Genomic DNA, 16,254 nt, shown 5'->3' on the forward strand with positions numbered 1-16,254 from the left:
CAGAGACTACTGCGCCGAGCTCCCAGTCTGGGCAATTCTCAAAAAAAGGGGGGGTGTTGGGTGGGGGACATATATAGGGAACTAAGTCCCAGGTCCAGCTAATTTACATTCCCATGCATTGGAGTCCAGGGGAACTGAGTCTGCTCATGATGAAGAGAGAAGCTCCCCATGGTGGATGGTGCAGAGCCTAATATTCCTGTGGTAGAGTAAATGTCTCATGTTCCTTTAGCCATTTTCATTGGACAGGGAGTTGAAGCTTAGTCCCATGGATGGAGAAAATGGTTGGATCTAGCTAAAATGGAAAGCTCTTCCTTTCATGGTGGAAGGCAGAGGAGCTAACGTCCCCATGGGATGGGGTACACACATGTTCCTTGCACACACAGGGGCCCTACCGGATCAAACGTTCTCATGTCCCATGGTGGAGTGCTCATGTTTTTAAAACGGCAGAGACTGGCCTTGGGAGCAATTGAGTCAAAGGAGAATCCTCATAACCAGCAAACAATGCATCTGAAATGTCTGTGAACTACAGGTTTAAGAGGGGACTGGTCCAGGCCTGTGGAGGCAGGCCTTCCCATCCTACTTTGGCCTTCCTGCTAAGAGCTCATAGGGAGCATCCTAGGAAGCAGCTGCTGGGAACAGCCCTCCCAGGGTCAGCCTTCCTCCTCTCTCCCTTCCCTTATTGTTCTCGGCCAACTACGTGCTAGCTAAGGAGTCTGGGTTACTCCTCCCAGCTCCTCTTCGGGAAAGAACTAGAGCCCAGGAGGACGGGGCAAGGTCCCTGGACTTGGGTACAGAGGTGCCCTGACTTCCAGCTACCAGGCCAGCTCTGGCACAGGAGCAGTTAACCGAGTTTGTCATCAGTAGCAGCGGACCCTCCGGCTCTCTCATTTCCCCTGCTTGCTCTGCTAATGAGATTTCCCGGTGGCTCTGGGAAAGGCAGCAGCGTGGGCGCCTCCAGCCATAAGTGCCCTTGATTGAAGGAGCCATAGACCCAGGAGCTGGCAGGGCTCAGTGAGGTCCAGAGAAGGAACAAGCCCCAAGGCCTGGGGAAATCAGAAACTCACTTCACAGACTAAGAAGAACTAAGAAACAATCTGCTATATAATGGAGAGAATGCCGGATTTGGGAGGCCGAAAGACCAGGCTTCAAAACCTGCCTCAGATATACAGCATCTCAGTTTGCTCATCTGTAAAATGGGGTGGAGGTGGGGCTAGTCAATGTTTCTAAGGAGGCTTTCCTCTCTAATTCTGTGCTCCTATCATCCTCTAAACAGTCACTTCCAGAGAGCAGATTCTGTTAGAGCTTGGGGAAAAACTGAAAGGGAACAGGAAGAGAGAAGATTGTGGGAAAGGGGCAGGAAAGGAGGTGATCCCAGGATGTTAGAAACAATTTAACTGGAGGTATGGCCTTGGCTGCCTTCAATATCCAAAGGCAGGGGAGAGGGTGAGATCAACTCCTAAGTTCCTTATCAGCTGTGGGAGGGGAAGAGGAAGCGAGTGTCCAAGAGGAAAGAGGTGGCGACAGCTGCTTTGGATGCATGTGGCCGGCTGTCATGATGAGAAGGGGTCTGGCTGACTCTGTGTGGACCCAGAGGATGTGACCAGGAACAATGGACGGAGATGATAAAGGGGCAACTCCCTGGGTTGGGAGTGTCATAGGCTGTATTCTTGGCCATGCAAGGGAAGGAGGTCTGTCTAGCTCAGATCCTATGAGGGTCCTGGTTTAGTGAGTGATGCTATAGTGGGTGGGCAGTGTGGGATGTCAACATCCCCAGGAGGGACACCAGCAAGAACCATCCCTGGTGGTACCCCAAGGCTCACTGTGGCTCTGGATCCCACCCTAAGCACTGTTTCTGGCATACAGAAAGTGCTTAATAAATGGTTTTTAAGTAATCTGAATGACATCTTCAAAAAACTGGGGCTCTCTCCTCCCTCTGTAACTTGGCTCAGGCACTGGAAGTATATAAAGGCTTGTTCTAGGCTCCTGGCTCTATTCCAAGGACAGGACTGAGCTCAGAGGCCATCAGGTTCAACCCCTGCCTCCCTCTGACATGTGAAGAAACTGAGGATAACACTTGCCCAAGATCACTCAGGAAATCAGGGAGAGTGGCAGGATTTGAATACAGGCCTTCTGCTTCCAAAGTTCTCAATCCTTACCCTGAACCTCCAAGAAAGCACAGGCTCCTGGGAAAGATAATGGCTTTGATAAGGAAGGGACTGAATCTCCCAGCCGGGAAATAACAGCTTTCGCAATGAATTGATTTCTATGGGCATCCAGCCTCTGCCTCGATGTCCCCAAAGAAGGGGAAGCCGTTGCTTCTTAAGGCAGCCCACCATTCCATGCTGAGACCATTCTCATCTGCCTGACATTCAGCCCCAAGCAGCTCCCTGGAGATCAAGCATTGGGTCACCCCTCTTCTGAAAATGGCTAGCACATGCCCCTCAGTCTTTTCTTCTCCAAACTAAATATGCACGGGTCCTTCAATTTTAACTCCAACTGACAACATGGGATTTAGGATAAGTCCTTAAGGAGGCAAGCAAGGACCTGGAAGTAGTCAGGAATACTTAGCAAAAAGGGTTTAGAGATGAGGAGCTGGGATTAAATCTGTTTAGGACACGGAATCTGAGTCTCAGTTTACTCAACTGCAAAATGAGACTAGATGATCCTTTCAGTTCTAGCTCTAATAGTGGGTGCACGCCGGGCAAGTTCCTTCCTTCACCTGCAGCATCTGCACAACAGCCACAGTAATACTGGGAGCAGCAGCTGCTTCCCAGGGTGTTTGGGAGGACTGAACGAGATAATGGAAAGGCTAGGTGGACCTCTAAAAGCCAGACTGTAATAGTGTAGGGAACGCACAGTGAAAAAAATGCCCTCCACCCACACAGAGGAGCACCTGCCATATCTCCAAGAACCAGAGAAGGGGTGAGCTGTCCAAGGTCACCAAGCCAGAATGCATCAGAGCCACGCATCCCATGGCTTCCTCACACTGAGGCGAGCTCTTTCTCCCCCTCCCTCTTGTCAGGGAAGCAGCAATCCCTACCCCTGGGAGTCCCCAAGGACCCAATCACGGCCATCCTCTGCCTCCAGAGCAAGCTCAGCCCTGGGGGGGGGGGGTGTCACCTACCTGTATCATGTACAGCTGGGCGATGCGATACTCCTCCACACTCATTGGAAGAGGAATGCGATATTCCTTTATAAGCATCTTGAAGTCCGAGCCTTCCCTTCTCAAGGGAACTGCAACCTGGGGACTTCTCGTGAAGACTCCTTAAAGAATCACAACGGAATTCATCGAGGACTCCTGGGCAGGGGGAAAAGAAAACCAGGATCATTTTTGGATCTGGAGGCAGGTGGGAGACAAGAACCCAAGTTAAGCGACTTTTTTGTGTCACTCAATTTCTCCAACAAAATACTCCAATCTAATAAAAAAAAAAAAAAAAAAAAAGCATTGAATGCCCACTCCATGTCAGTCATGGTGCTAGAAACTGGGAAAGACAGTGTGGCGCAGTGAATAGGAAATTCAAAAATCTTGGGTTATTAGTTGTATGAAATCTGGGCATCTCATTTAACCTGTTACCCCAAGGAGGATGGGGGACAAAGCAGGTGCCAACTGGCATTAATAAAAGGAGCTTCTTCACCTGGAGGTTCCCTGGACTACAAAAACTAAGGGCGGTTGTGCTAGGTGCTGATTCAACTGACCAAAAAAAAAAAAAAAAGAATATTACATCTCTGCACAGTTTTTTTGGGGAAATGGTCTAATCAGCCTATTGTTTTCCATGGTATAGGGAACTTCCATGGGAAGGAACTAGCATATCAACCCAGATGGTCAGCCTACTGTCTTAGGGTGTTGCCCGAGGCACAGAAAAGTTGTCCATGGTCACAGAGCCAGTGAGCATGAGGGGTAGATCTTCAGCCCAAGTCTTCCTAAAGCTAAGAAGGCAAGCTCTGGGGCCATTAATCATCCTCTGGAGAGGAGGGGATGGAGGAGGATGTAAACATGTAAACAGATAAGTATAAGCAGGATTAGTCCAAGAGAATCCCAGAAGGAAAGGAGATGAGGAAAGGAGATACAATATGAGCTGTACTTTAAAAGAAGGAACTTCAAAGAAGCACAGATAAAGAGGCGTTCCAGACTTGGGGATCACTGGGAGGCAGGAAATACAAAGCCAAATTGGTTCAGGGAAACAGCAAGGAAGCCGGAGAAACGAATCCTAGATCCTGAAATCTCAAGGCAACCGAGTCCAACTTCCATCTTGCCTCTGCCATCTATTAAACATTATGTCTTAAAGAGAAAGCCTATAGGAGTGCTACGGCCTGTTAGGAAGTGCTAAGCTCTGGGGAAGCACACATGTGGAGATAACTTGAGGAAAGATCAACAGACTCAGAAACAAAAGAGAGACTGTGTTTGCTGTTCATTAGAGACCTCCAGTGCAGAAAGAAGAAAAAAGATGATGAGTTTGGGGATACAGATTTTAAGATGAGCACAGAGATGCAATATTGTCGTGAAGGGAAGCTTTAATTATTTGGGCACCTCCTGGAGTTTTCTATGTGTGCTAAAAGCAAGACAAGGATGAACTAGTAGAGGAAACTCCCAAGTGAGAAAATTCCCCCTTTCAATACAAATCAATCAGCATCTTCTCTGCAAATTATAGTCTGTAGGAGTCTGTGATGCTTTGTTTTTTTATTCTGGTAACTGTATTTCAACAAAATTGTTTTCCTTATGCATTTTATGTTTTTCGTTTTTGTGTGTAAAAGCAAAAATCTGCCTGAGAAAGGGGTCCCTGACATTAAAAATGACAAGGAGAGGTGCCTAGAGCAGGGTTTCTAAATTTTTTTCTACTTGTGACCCCTTTTCATCTGAGAACTAATTTTGTAACCCCCGGGTATGTCGATATATAAAATAGGTATACAAATCAAACATTTATTGATAATCAATCAGAACAACATCATAATGATATAATAGTAATCTATTAATAAGAGTAATAGTAAATCATAGTAATATAATGATAATAAATCGTTTCACAACCCCCATATTCAATCATATGACCTCCACAACCACATTTAAAGCTTTGGCTTAGAGCATAATAATAATAATAACAACATAGCACTTTACAAAATGCTTTATAATGGTATCTCATTTGAACTTCAAAATAGTCCTTGGAGAAAAATACTATTATTATCTCCTTTCTACAGATGTGGCAATGAAAGTTAACAAAGTTCTACAGGGTGCTACTTAGCATCTAAGGTTAGAGTAATACACAGGGTTTCTTGACTGTGGTCCAGGCCTCTCTCCAATGCCCACCGAGGAGCAGAGTCAGTGTGTGTCAGAGATAAGAACAGAACCCAGGTTGTGCTGACGCTGAGAGGGATCAGCTGTGTCCAGGACATGCTGCTATTCTGCCAAAACCAAAGATTTTTTTAAAATCCACCCATTCAACAGAAGAAGAATATTTTAATTTGCAAAGCTGCGGGAAGGAGACGCAAGAATTGTCATCCTCGTTTCCCAGATGAGAAAGTGAAGTTCCAAGAGGCAAAAGTCAGAAATTTTGCCACAATCTATCAGCTGGGAAAGTGTCACAGTTGGGATGTGAAGCCCAGCCCAGGGCTCCTTCCCCAACAAGAGGCAAAAAGGGGAGTCAAAGAAAGAAGCCGCTAATTCGCAAGGAGCGGTTTCACTGCTAAAAATGGCAGGTGCTTTTCTCCAGTTTTCCTACATCCCTCCACCCTGTCAAACAGGTAAATAATGGCTTTGCACAAGCTCAGCTTTCTCTCCAGGAAGGACAGCTGCCAAGACAAGCATAATTACTCGGATTGAATTCACAGCCCGATGTCTTGGGCACGGGCACAGGGAAGGAGAGAGGGAGAAGGGCAGGCCTCAGAGGGGTCAGAGAACAAGACGCCTGCCCAGGCTAATTTTAGGGCAGAGCCTGCCTGCCTTTGGCAGAGGGGCAAAGCTCCTTTGTGGTTACAGGGCAGGCTCCCATGCCTTGGGTTTCTCAGTCCATAAAAGGGATAATGATGCTGCCCTCCCAAAGATCTGTGGGCAATAATGGATAAACAGCTGGTCCCAGAGTCAGTCCAACTAGTGGAGTTCTGCACCTTCAATACATGCAGGCAGCTGGGTGAACCTGGGAAGTCACCAACTCCCCAATGATCTGAGCAACCTGGCAAAAGCTCCAAGGGGGAGATCTGTCTTGGAAGACAGAATGTCTTTATAAGGGAGATCCTGGTACCAAGAAATCACAGGAGCCCTAAAATGGTCTGAATAAGAAATACTTATTCAGCACCTGATGTGTGCTTTATGTCTCGGCTCAATCTCACCACAGCCAGGAATCTTTTTCAGACCCTCCTCAGTGGCAATGAGCATTCTTTGATTCAGTCCCTCTGTAGCTTATTTGCAAGTTGTCTCCTTCATCAGAAGGCGATCTCCTGAGGGCAGCCACTGCCTTTTGCCTTTCTTTGTGTTCCCAGTGCTTAGCACAATGCCTGGTACATAACGTCCCCTTCTCCTTCCCTTTTTTCCTTTGTCCCCTTTCTCCCTTCTTCCATTCCTTCTCCCCTTTCCCTTTTTCCTTTCTTCCTTCCTCTTTACCCCCCCCGCTCCCTTTGTTCCCCCCACTTTACACCATGAAATCAATGAGGATGCAGAGCAAATTTTGCCTTTCTTTGCAATCCCATCACTTAGCACAGTGCCTGGCACACAGTAGGTGTTTAATCCTGCTTGTTCACTCTGTGCCAGGAGCTTTGTCAGCCACTGGGAATTCAAAAACAAATGGAAGAGTTCTTACCCTCAAGAAGTTTACATTCTATTAAGGAAAAGACAGAGGATAACATGAACATGTATATTACAAAATAATGGGGGGGGGGGCAGCTAGGTGGCACAGTGGATAGAGCACCAGCCCTGAAGTCAGGAGGACCTGAGTCAAATCTGGTCCCAGACACTTAACACTTCCTAGCTGTGTGACCCTGGGCAAGTCACTGAACCCCAGCCTCAGGGGGGGGGGGAAAGAGAGAGAGAGAGAGAGAGAATAGGAAACTGAGGCTCAGTGGGGTGACCTTGACCAAGGTCATAAGTAACAAGGCCAGAACTGGAAGCCAGGTCCTGAGTCCAGCTGGTGGATGACAGCTGCCTTCAAGCCTTTTAAGGACTGGCATGTGGAGGAGGGGGGGTTCTGGCTCTGCTCAGCGCAGGAGGGCAGGATAGGAGGATGGGGTAGGGAGATGAGGAATCACAGAGAGTGCAGGTGAGCTCAATGTGGGACAGAGCTTGCTCAGAATATAAGCTGGTCCCCTGAGGAACAGACGTCCTTGGGAACTGGGGAGCTCCCCAGCAGGGGCTGCTCCCACCATCACCTCCATCTGTTCTGTTACAGGGAGGGTTCTTTTAGGATTGGGCAGAGAGCCGTTTCAGTGCCTTCTAGCTTGACATTCAAGTTTCTTTAACAATCAGTGCTCTGTACCTCAAAGGAAGGATTGAGAAATAGGGGCTGGAGCAATCAGGAAGCGCTTCAGAGAAATGGAAAATGTGAGCCAGGCCCTGTCCTTGGGCAAACATGGATTCTTTGGCTGGGGGATGACCTGAATTCGGGGCAAAAGCCATGCATGATGGTCTATATGGTCCCTGGATGTGAAAGGCCTGGCAGCCCATGAGGCCTGTGGCTGAGCCAGAAAGGGCAGTCAGCTGGGGGTCTATCACTGAGGGTTGTACCTCAGAGCTCCCTTCGATCCCAGAGGGGCAGGGAGCTAAGCCACCAGCCCTGGAGACCTGGACTGGGCAGCAATGGCTGGTGGTTGTAAGACCAGGATTGTAACCCTGGAGGCCACAGCCTAGGCAGCAAGGAGCCTGGGGCTGCGGGGGCAGACAGGAAAAACTTTCCAGACACCTTTTGTGGCCGTTTTCATTTTTTGCTAGATTCAGGGTCAGAACATGGGGCCTGATTGAACTATCAAAATGCCCTTTGCAGCTGGGGCCCGGCTGCGTTTCTGCAGGTTATGTTTTAGCCAACAACTAAATAATCTAACAGTTAAGGAGCTTGCTGGCTGCTTGAAAAAGAGATTTGGGAAAGTAAAGACAGGAGAGAATGGGGGGAAAGTTGGGAATATGGTCAGGAGAGGTAGAGCCTCCTACCCCCAAAGCAATCACGCTCCTCCGGAGGGGAACGCCCATGAATCTGCCTGTTAAAAGTCAAGAGGTTTGGGGTTTGTCAAAGGGCTAGGCTCCTGCTCCCGTGGATGAAGAGGAAGAGGAAGAGCAAGTAATGGGGATCTATTCTGAGGATATATTTATGTCTCAAAAGGGTAAGAGAGTTGGACATTTCATCTCTGTCCCTACTGGAGGCACACTGGATCAGACTGGATTGTGTTTGAAGATCTACCACAGAAAGAGCTTTCTGGAAATATTCCGAAAGGAGGGGAACTAGAGTTGTAAGTGGATACCAGCAGAAAGCTCTGGGGGGCTCCTCTCCCCCCACCATTCACTCCTGCTCTCAGAGCTCCACTCTAGGAAATCCTGAAGTGGGAGGAGCATCTTGCCAGTGGCTGGTTCTGGCCCTGGCTGTGTGTCCCTGGGCACCTCGGAGGTTCTGATCTTAGGAAGCTTGAGAACTAAGAGATGAGTTGCCATCTGAGTGGATGGAGTTTCCATACCAGAAGTTCCCCATTCCTAACACAGGCACAAGGGTGTGGACCACAAAATACCCTTCAAAGCCAGCAAAAACCACTCCCAACCATCTCACCTGGGCCTCCCAATGAGCCAGAGCCCGTACATAGTTCATGTGCTATTCCCCCATTTGCCTGGAGGGAAAGCTGAGGCAAAGAATTCCCTTGAGATCACTGGATCAGAAGCATTGCCAAGTGGGACCTCTGAACTTAGGTCTTCCTGACCCACGAGTAACTCTATGCACTCCTTACCCCGTCACCTTCTCACTCAAAGAGGAATTTAGTCATCTCCTAATAGATTAATTGATTTGCACAGTTTAACAATCAATAAAAACAAAGCGCCTACTATGTGCCAGCATAGTGTTGAGCACACAGTAGGTGATTAATATTTATTACTGACTCACTGCCAAACACCATTAGGGGAAATTGAGACCCCAGAGAAGGGAAGTACTTTTAAGGGAATCCCATTCATTTCCCAGAGGAATCCACCTTTACCTGAACAAACACATCCTGTGGATGAACATGAAGGCCCATGATTGATCCTAGAGACACGGGAAACGTTTGTTGGGCTTTGGTGCTCTCCAACCATGTGAGCTAAACCTCTGGTCACAGGATCTGGACGACTCTGCGTGCGTGCGTGTATGTGTGTCTATGTGTATGTTGTGTGAGTGTGAGTGTGTGTGTCTGTCTCTGTGTGTGTGTTATGTGAGTGTGTGTGTGTTGTGTGAGTGTGTGTCTGTCTGTCTCTGTGTGTTGTGTGTGTGTCTGTCTGTGTGTGTGTGTTGTGTGAGTGTGTGTGTGTTGTGTGAGTGTGTGTGTGTCTGTCTCTGTGTGTTGTGTGTGTGTCTGTCTGTGTGTGTGTTGTGTGAGTGTGTGTCTGTCTCTGTGTGATTGTGTGAGTGTGTCTGTCTCTGTGTGTGTATGTGTAAGTGTGTGTATGCAGAAATCCCCCCTCCCACCCCTTTTCAAAAGGCCTTCAGAGACAAGGCCAGAGGGAGGTTCACCGCCAGTACTGACCGGGCACTGGGAACAGCAGCTTTGGGGGTCGTTACTCATCTGATGGGACTGACCCGAAAGGCTTGTCTGCGCCAGGTTGTTAAAGAGCAGCCGGGAAAGAATAAGCAGGGAGCACGTTCTGCCTTAACTCAAGGCCCCAGCTGGCTTCTGGCCCCGGAGCCTCCCACAAGCCAGTGAGAGAAGTAATGCTGGGGTGGGAGAGAGGGGAAGGGGCCCGGCCGGTCCTTCCCGTCCGAGGGCAGCGGGCTCAGGGCCGGGGGCGTCCAGCTCCCCTCCCGCTGCGTGACCCTGGGCCTGGCAGCCAGCCCGAGAGCCAAGTCCTGGGGGGCTCCGCAGAGGGGGCAGCCGGGCCCTCCCTCAGAACCAAGGGGGAGGGGGCAGGAGATCATTCAGAGGAGGCATTAACGCATGGAGCCCACAGAAATCCCGGCAGGTGAGACACTATTACAATAAGAATGAGAGGCGCCGAGCGCAGGAAGCTCAGGAAGGATTGACTTTACAGGACTTAATCTTCATTCCATTATTAGACTCGCTCTGGCTTTGACGTCACTGATCGAATTTAGGAGCAGGGCGCAGCCGAGCCACCGCTCAGAGGAGTGGGGGATGGAGCGGGCCCAGACGCGGCTCCGCGGTCGATGCTCAGGCCTGATACGGCTCCCAGGACAATACCACGTCGGGCTGGGGGGGAGGCGGGGGAGAGACACGTCGGGACCGGCTCCCGGCGCGGCAGAAGAACCGATTTGGAACAGAAAGGGACTCGAGGTCCCCCAGTGTGGCTCTGCGTGGAGGGGCCCAGGTCACACAGCCAGCTCCCCCTGCACAGTCCTACAATCCCTGCCTTCTTCCTGCCTCAGTTTCTTCAAAAAACCAGGGACGCTAAAATAAAACTGACCTCTTCTAACTGAGAGTCCTCGTCCCTTTCCATTCCTCCTCACCAAAACTGACCCCCAACCTCCAGCTAGGTCACAATCAGTACCCGGCCTGAGAGGGGGTGGCGTGTGAGACAAGCCCCCAAATCCTGCTTCGTCACCCCGGGATAAATCGATGGCTGATTCTCTGAGCCCACTTTCCTCTGCCATGGTGGGAGGCTGCCGCCCGTCCCACCTCCCAGAGCGCAGCTGGGGCTCAGCCCAGACACTGTGAATCCAAGTGCTATGGGATTATCAGTTACTTTCATCATCATCAACATCAATCAGAGCAGATGCGCTGAGGACCGAGGGCTGGACTTAACGGACCGGACTCGATGAGCACCAAGGGAGCTTCCAGCTCAGGATTCTCCGGCCCCACATAACACAGAGTGAGAGGTCTCTGATAAAAGGGAGAGTGGCGAGCCTCAGACAGGGAGAAGCCCGCCCTGACACTTTCCTCCGTCCCTCGCCTCCCATCACCCCCAAGGCCGGGATCCCTGCCAGACAGGCCAGGGAAGATGGCGGCAGTGGCTAAGCCCTCCTGTGCCCCCACTGCCCCCAAGCTCCCTGGCAGCGGCCCTGGTAGAGCCCTTGCTGCTGGATGAACAAAGCAGAATTGGTGCTTGGCCAGGAAGGGGGTGACAGGTCCCCCGTGCTAGGAGAGGAGCCTTCGGGGAGCACCAAGGTGGGACTGGGAGAACTGATGAGCAAAGGGAGGAGGAAGAGGGGGAACCTTAGTCACAGGTGGGAAGCTGGGGGAAGAGGCAGGTCTAATGTAGGGGCTGTGGTATGATGGAGAGGGCAGGGGATACTGAATCAGAAGGCCTGGCCTGGAGGTCAAACCTTGGCTCCGTCTCCCATCAGCACTTGGTCCCACCCTAGGAAAGACATCCCTCCCCTGGCACAAGCTCAACATCCTGGGCTTTTGTGTCCTGTCTTCTCCCCCTCCCCCAGACTTTAAGCTCTTTGAGGGAATGCTGGTTTTTTCTTGTCTGTATGTCCAAGATTTAATGACATAATGTAAGTGCTTAGTAAATGTTATCTGCTTTTCACTGGGGCAGGTTACTCTCTAGGTCTCAGTTTTTCCCATCTGTAGAATGAGAGTGTAGGGCACAATCACCATCGCCACCATCATCATCCTCATCGTCAGAGCTAACCGTTCTACAGCACCTACTATGTGCCAGGCACTGTGCTAAGCATTTTACATACCTCATTTGTGCCTCAAAACAACCCTGGGGAGATGGGTGCTCTTGTTATCTTCATTTAACAGATGAGGAAACTGAGGCAAAACAGATTAAGTGACTTGCCCAAAGTTACACGGCTATTAAATGACTGAGGCTGAATTGGAACTCGGGTGTTCCTAACTCAAACCCACTGTAGTACCTTATATATTTTAGCAATACATCCTATGATCTCTTCGAGCCTCATTTTACAGAAAGGGAAACTGAGGCCCAGAGTCAGGTCATTAATCAAATCAGACAAGTCCCCCAGCACAGTACCTGCTCTCTATGGGAGTTTTGTGGCCACACGTAATATTGTTGAGTCGGGGGACCTCTCTTTTTCTTGAAGCCTGCCTGAACTTTCTCCTTCCAAGGCAATCTATCCAGGAAAGGGGTGAAAGAGAAGACTTTTAGTCAGGAAGGCATGGATTCACATCCAGGTTCTGGCACATCCTGAGGGCAGGATCCTGGGTAGATTTCTTAACTTCTCAGTGCCCCCAGGCAATATGTGTGTGTGTGTGTGTGTGTGTGTGTGTGTGTGTGTGTGTGTGTGTGTGTGTATAACTATAAATATACAGTCACAAATGAGTTACAATTTGCACTTGTGGATGGGGCTTTCATACTGGGAGTCACAGGCCTGTATCAAAACTAAAGGTGATGTGCAAAAGGTTGCCTATGGGAAACTGTTCACACCCCTGCCTAGCCCAGGCCTAACATCCCCGTACAATCCACCCCTCCGGCCATATACTCCACACAGAGAATTAATCATTCCAAGCCTGCCATCCCCTGCCAGGCTTCCAGAGCAAGCATCACAGCTTTAAGAAGGAGCAAACCAATCTGGCCACAGGGCTGCTCATCTGGAGAAAACCAGCCTCACCTGTGACCTGCGGTGGAGATGCTCAGCATCCCTCGGGCCCAGCGGTTTCCTCAAAATTTCCGATTAAATAGATTAGGCTTCTAGCTCTCTGAGATAATGGGCTAAATAATACAGCTGCTAGCTGTGGGTACTGGGAGCTGGGGAACCATTTTCCAATAGGAACAAGGGACAAAGAAAGATTGCCATCAATAAGTTGGGAATGGGAACAGTCCCTCCTTCCAACCCAGTCAAGATGAGGTCAAGGGTTAGGTAGGGGGTGGGCTGAGGAAGGATTTGATGAATCTAGAACTTTATCCACTTCTAACAAGGAGAATGATTCAATTCATTTCAATCCATTTTACAACTGAGGAAACTGAGGCAAACAAGGTCCAGGTCCTACAGCTAAAGTGTAGTGGATAGAGCACTGGGCTCAATCCAGCCTTAAAACTTACAGGCTAGTCACTTAATCTGTGTGCCTCAGTTTCCTTGTTTGTCAAACGAGCTGGAGAAGGAAATGACAAAACACTCCAGTATCTTTGCCAAGAAAACCCCAAATGGGGTCATGAAGAGTCGGGCATGATTGGGAAGGCTAAGCAACGACAATATCAGAGCTCATGTTTGAACTCAGATCTTTCTGATTTGGGGTCCAGAGCTACCCCCTGCATCCCCTGGCTGCCTCTAAAAAAAAAAAAGTTAAAAATAAAAACTCAGGAAAGTTTAAATCGTATTAAGAGATGCAGAGGGGTGACACTTTGCTTTGTTCTTGTGTGCAATCGAAACCACATCTTCAGTATTGTGATGTGCTCTGAGTATCACACCTTAGGGAGAATGTGGACAAGAAGGTGGACAGTGTTGAGGGGAGCCCGGCCTGGAGTTCCTGCCCTCGGAAAACCTACTGAAGGAACTCGGAATGTTTAGCCTGGAGGAGAGAAGACTAATTAATGGGGGACATGAGGGCTGTCATGTGGAAGAGAGATCAGATTAGTTCTGCTTGGCCTCGGAGGTCAGAATGAGGGGCGGGAGGAGGCCAGCAGAGGGAGGCAGAGCTGGGATCCATGATGGAGAGCCAGCTCTAAGGGGAACGAACGGCCTGCCTGAGGAACCGGTGCTTGTCCCCTCACTGGAGGGCTTTATAGGAAAAGGAATGTCCGGAGAGAAGGTGTCCACTAAGTCAGAGACCGTGTGAGGCTCCAGGGTCAGAAACATCTTGAAATGGCCTCGGAAAACAGGTCTTAGCTGCAGGAACCCTATAGTGGGCCCAAGGGAACTCCCCAGCTGTGGGTACCACTAGACAGAGATGGGGAGAGGGAGAGGGAAGGGGAAAAGAAGGAGAAAGAAAAGGAGAAAGGAGAAATAGAGAAGAAAGAAAGGAGAAAAGAGGAAAAGGAGAAAAAGAGAAAAAGGAGAAAGAAAGGAGGAGGAGAAGGAAAAAAGAAGAGAAAGAAAGAGAAGAGAAGGAGAAAGAAAGGAGAAGGGGGAGAAGGAAAAAAAAGAAAAAAGATGAGAAGAAAGGAGAAGGAAGGAAAGAAAGAAAGGGAGAGAGGAGAAATAGAGAGGAAGGAAAGACAGAGAAAGGCAGGTGAAGAGGGGAAGAGAGAGAGAGAAAGGCAAGAGAGAGCGGGGGGAGAGAGGGAGAGGGAGAGGAAGGAGGAGAGGGAAAGGGAAGAGTATTCCAGTTGTACAGCTGAAAGCCAAGCCTCCATGCTCATGGTGGCTGGGCGAGATTCAGGAACTGGAGAGAAACCTGCTTCCATCCATCTCGACCGTGCTGAACCCAAGCTCGTCTTGTGTTAGTGTCTCATTAATAAACCATTGGCCAGATTGAATTTGGAGCCTGCTGGGCCAACACAAACTGGTTTGGTTTCCAGGCTGAGATGTACTTGGCATTTAAAATCCTGCTGTAAGGGAAGGCAGCCACAGCCACGGGCCGCGGTGAGCTGAGGCTGGCACCGGTGCCAGGAGAAACTGCAGCTCCCTCCCCAACACGTAAGGGACGGAGCGGCTGCCTTCCCTTACCACCCCCTGCCCCCCAATGCTGCTTCTGCTAAGTTAGAGAGAGCGCCTCTGCAGCCCCCGACCTCCTGCAGGCTGGCAGGACCTTAAGGATCAGCTCAACCCTGGAATTTTCTAGATGAGGAACTGAAGCTCAGAGAGGGGGATTGTCTTGACCAAGAACACACAGGAGGGGAGCAGCAGAGCTGGGATCTGAGCCCAAGGGTCCGGATTCCTCTGAACCACACCCAGTTCTTAGCCAGACATTTAAAGCCTTCCATGATCTGGTTTCAATTGAAGATTTCTAGCCCGGTTCCTTCTGTTCTACTTCCAGAAAAACTGGACCATTTGCCGGCCCCTGAGCTCATCCTTTCTGACAACTGGGTAGAAGAGCTGTCTGACATCCCTTGGGACCGTTGGCATTTTATATTGCACCTACTATGTGCTGAATCCTTGACAAATCTTACCTCGTCTGATCCTCACAAAGACCCTACAGGGGCGATGTTATTATTACTTCCATTTTAAAGATGGAGAAATAAAGGCTGAGGGGGTTAAGGGATGCATCCATCTAGGAAATATCTTGGGCGGGATTAGAATTCAGGTCTCTTCAACTCTAGATCAAGCCCTTCACCTATTTATGTCACTTGGATGATTGCATTTAGCAATCTTAATCCAGACCCTGGCTAAGGGAAGTGTCATCTGTATTTGTCAGGGGGGAGGGGCAGGGGGCGTGGCCTGAGCTCCTACAGTAAATCAGTAGCCAAACCAGGATCAATGAATCAGTCAAGACATATTAAGCCCCTCCTCTGTGTCATTGTGCTGAGCACCAGGGACCCAAAGAAGGGCTAAAGATAAGTCAGGTCAATCAGTCAATCAATCATGGACTCTATGTCAGACACTGTTCCAAGCACCAGAGTCACAGAAAGAGGGAGAAGTCAGTCCCTGCCCTCAAGGAATTTACAATCAAACAAACCTATACGAAGCTATACAGGACAAATAGGATGACAGGCACCCGGACCTCAGCCTTTGGACTCCCAACTTAAAGTTCTTTCCCCATTTGTCACTGACTAGCTGTGGGATCTCCCACAAATCCTCCTGCCTCTTTAGGTCTGAGAATAATGATGATTTTTTAAAAAGACTTTAAAATTTTCTCTCCCAACATGATTCATAAAGCAATGTGTATTAAAATAAATTAAAAATAAAAATAAAACCTAAAAAGGCTTTTAAAAAAGTCAGAGGGAGTGGCAGCCAGATGAGGCAGACCTGGACCTGGAGTCAGGACCCAAGTTCACAGATACTTGAGCACATCATGCTACTTGTCTGCCTCACTTCTCTCATCTGTAAAATGAGCATAATTAACAGCATTCTCTTCAAAGAGTTACCATAAGGATGAAACAAGATGGCAAACCCTTTAGTTCTATATTGCTTAGCATCATCATGCAAGATGGCACAGTGGAGAGAGTGCTGAGCTTGCAATTAGGAAGGCTTTTCTTTATGAGTTCAGCTCCAGCTTCAGACACTTTCTAGTTGTGTGACTCCGAGCATGTCACTTCACCCTATTTGCTCGGTTCCTCATCTGTAAAATGGGCTGCACAAGGAAATGGCA

General features: G+C 49.2%; 1 protein-coding gene across 14 annotated transcripts in view; it reads right to left on the bottom strand.

Annotated features, from left to right (window-relative positions):
* Window positions 1–16,254, bottom strand: part of PITPNM2 (phosphatidylinositol transfer protein membrane associated 2) — a 266,887-nt gene that overhangs the window by 89,446 nt on the left and 161,187 nt on the right. For all 14 annotated transcript variants that reach the window (XM_074298846.1, XM_074298806.1, XM_074298857.1 and 11 more), the window contains one exon: window positions 3,125–3,298. In XM_074298846.1, coding sequence (XP_074154947.1) covers window positions 3,125–3,202 — 78 coding nt within the window. In that variant the 5' untranslated portion in view covers window positions 3,203–3,298. The remainder of the gene's footprint in view (window positions 1–3,124; window positions 3,299–16,254) is intronic.

This window comes from Sminthopsis crassicaudata, chromosome 1, assembly GCF_048593235.1.
Source record: "Sminthopsis crassicaudata isolate SCR6 chromosome 1, ASM4859323v1, whole genome shotgun sequence".
Taxonomy (NCBI): domain Eukaryota; kingdom Metazoa; phylum Chordata; class Mammalia; order Dasyuromorphia; family Dasyuridae; genus Sminthopsis; species Sminthopsis crassicaudata.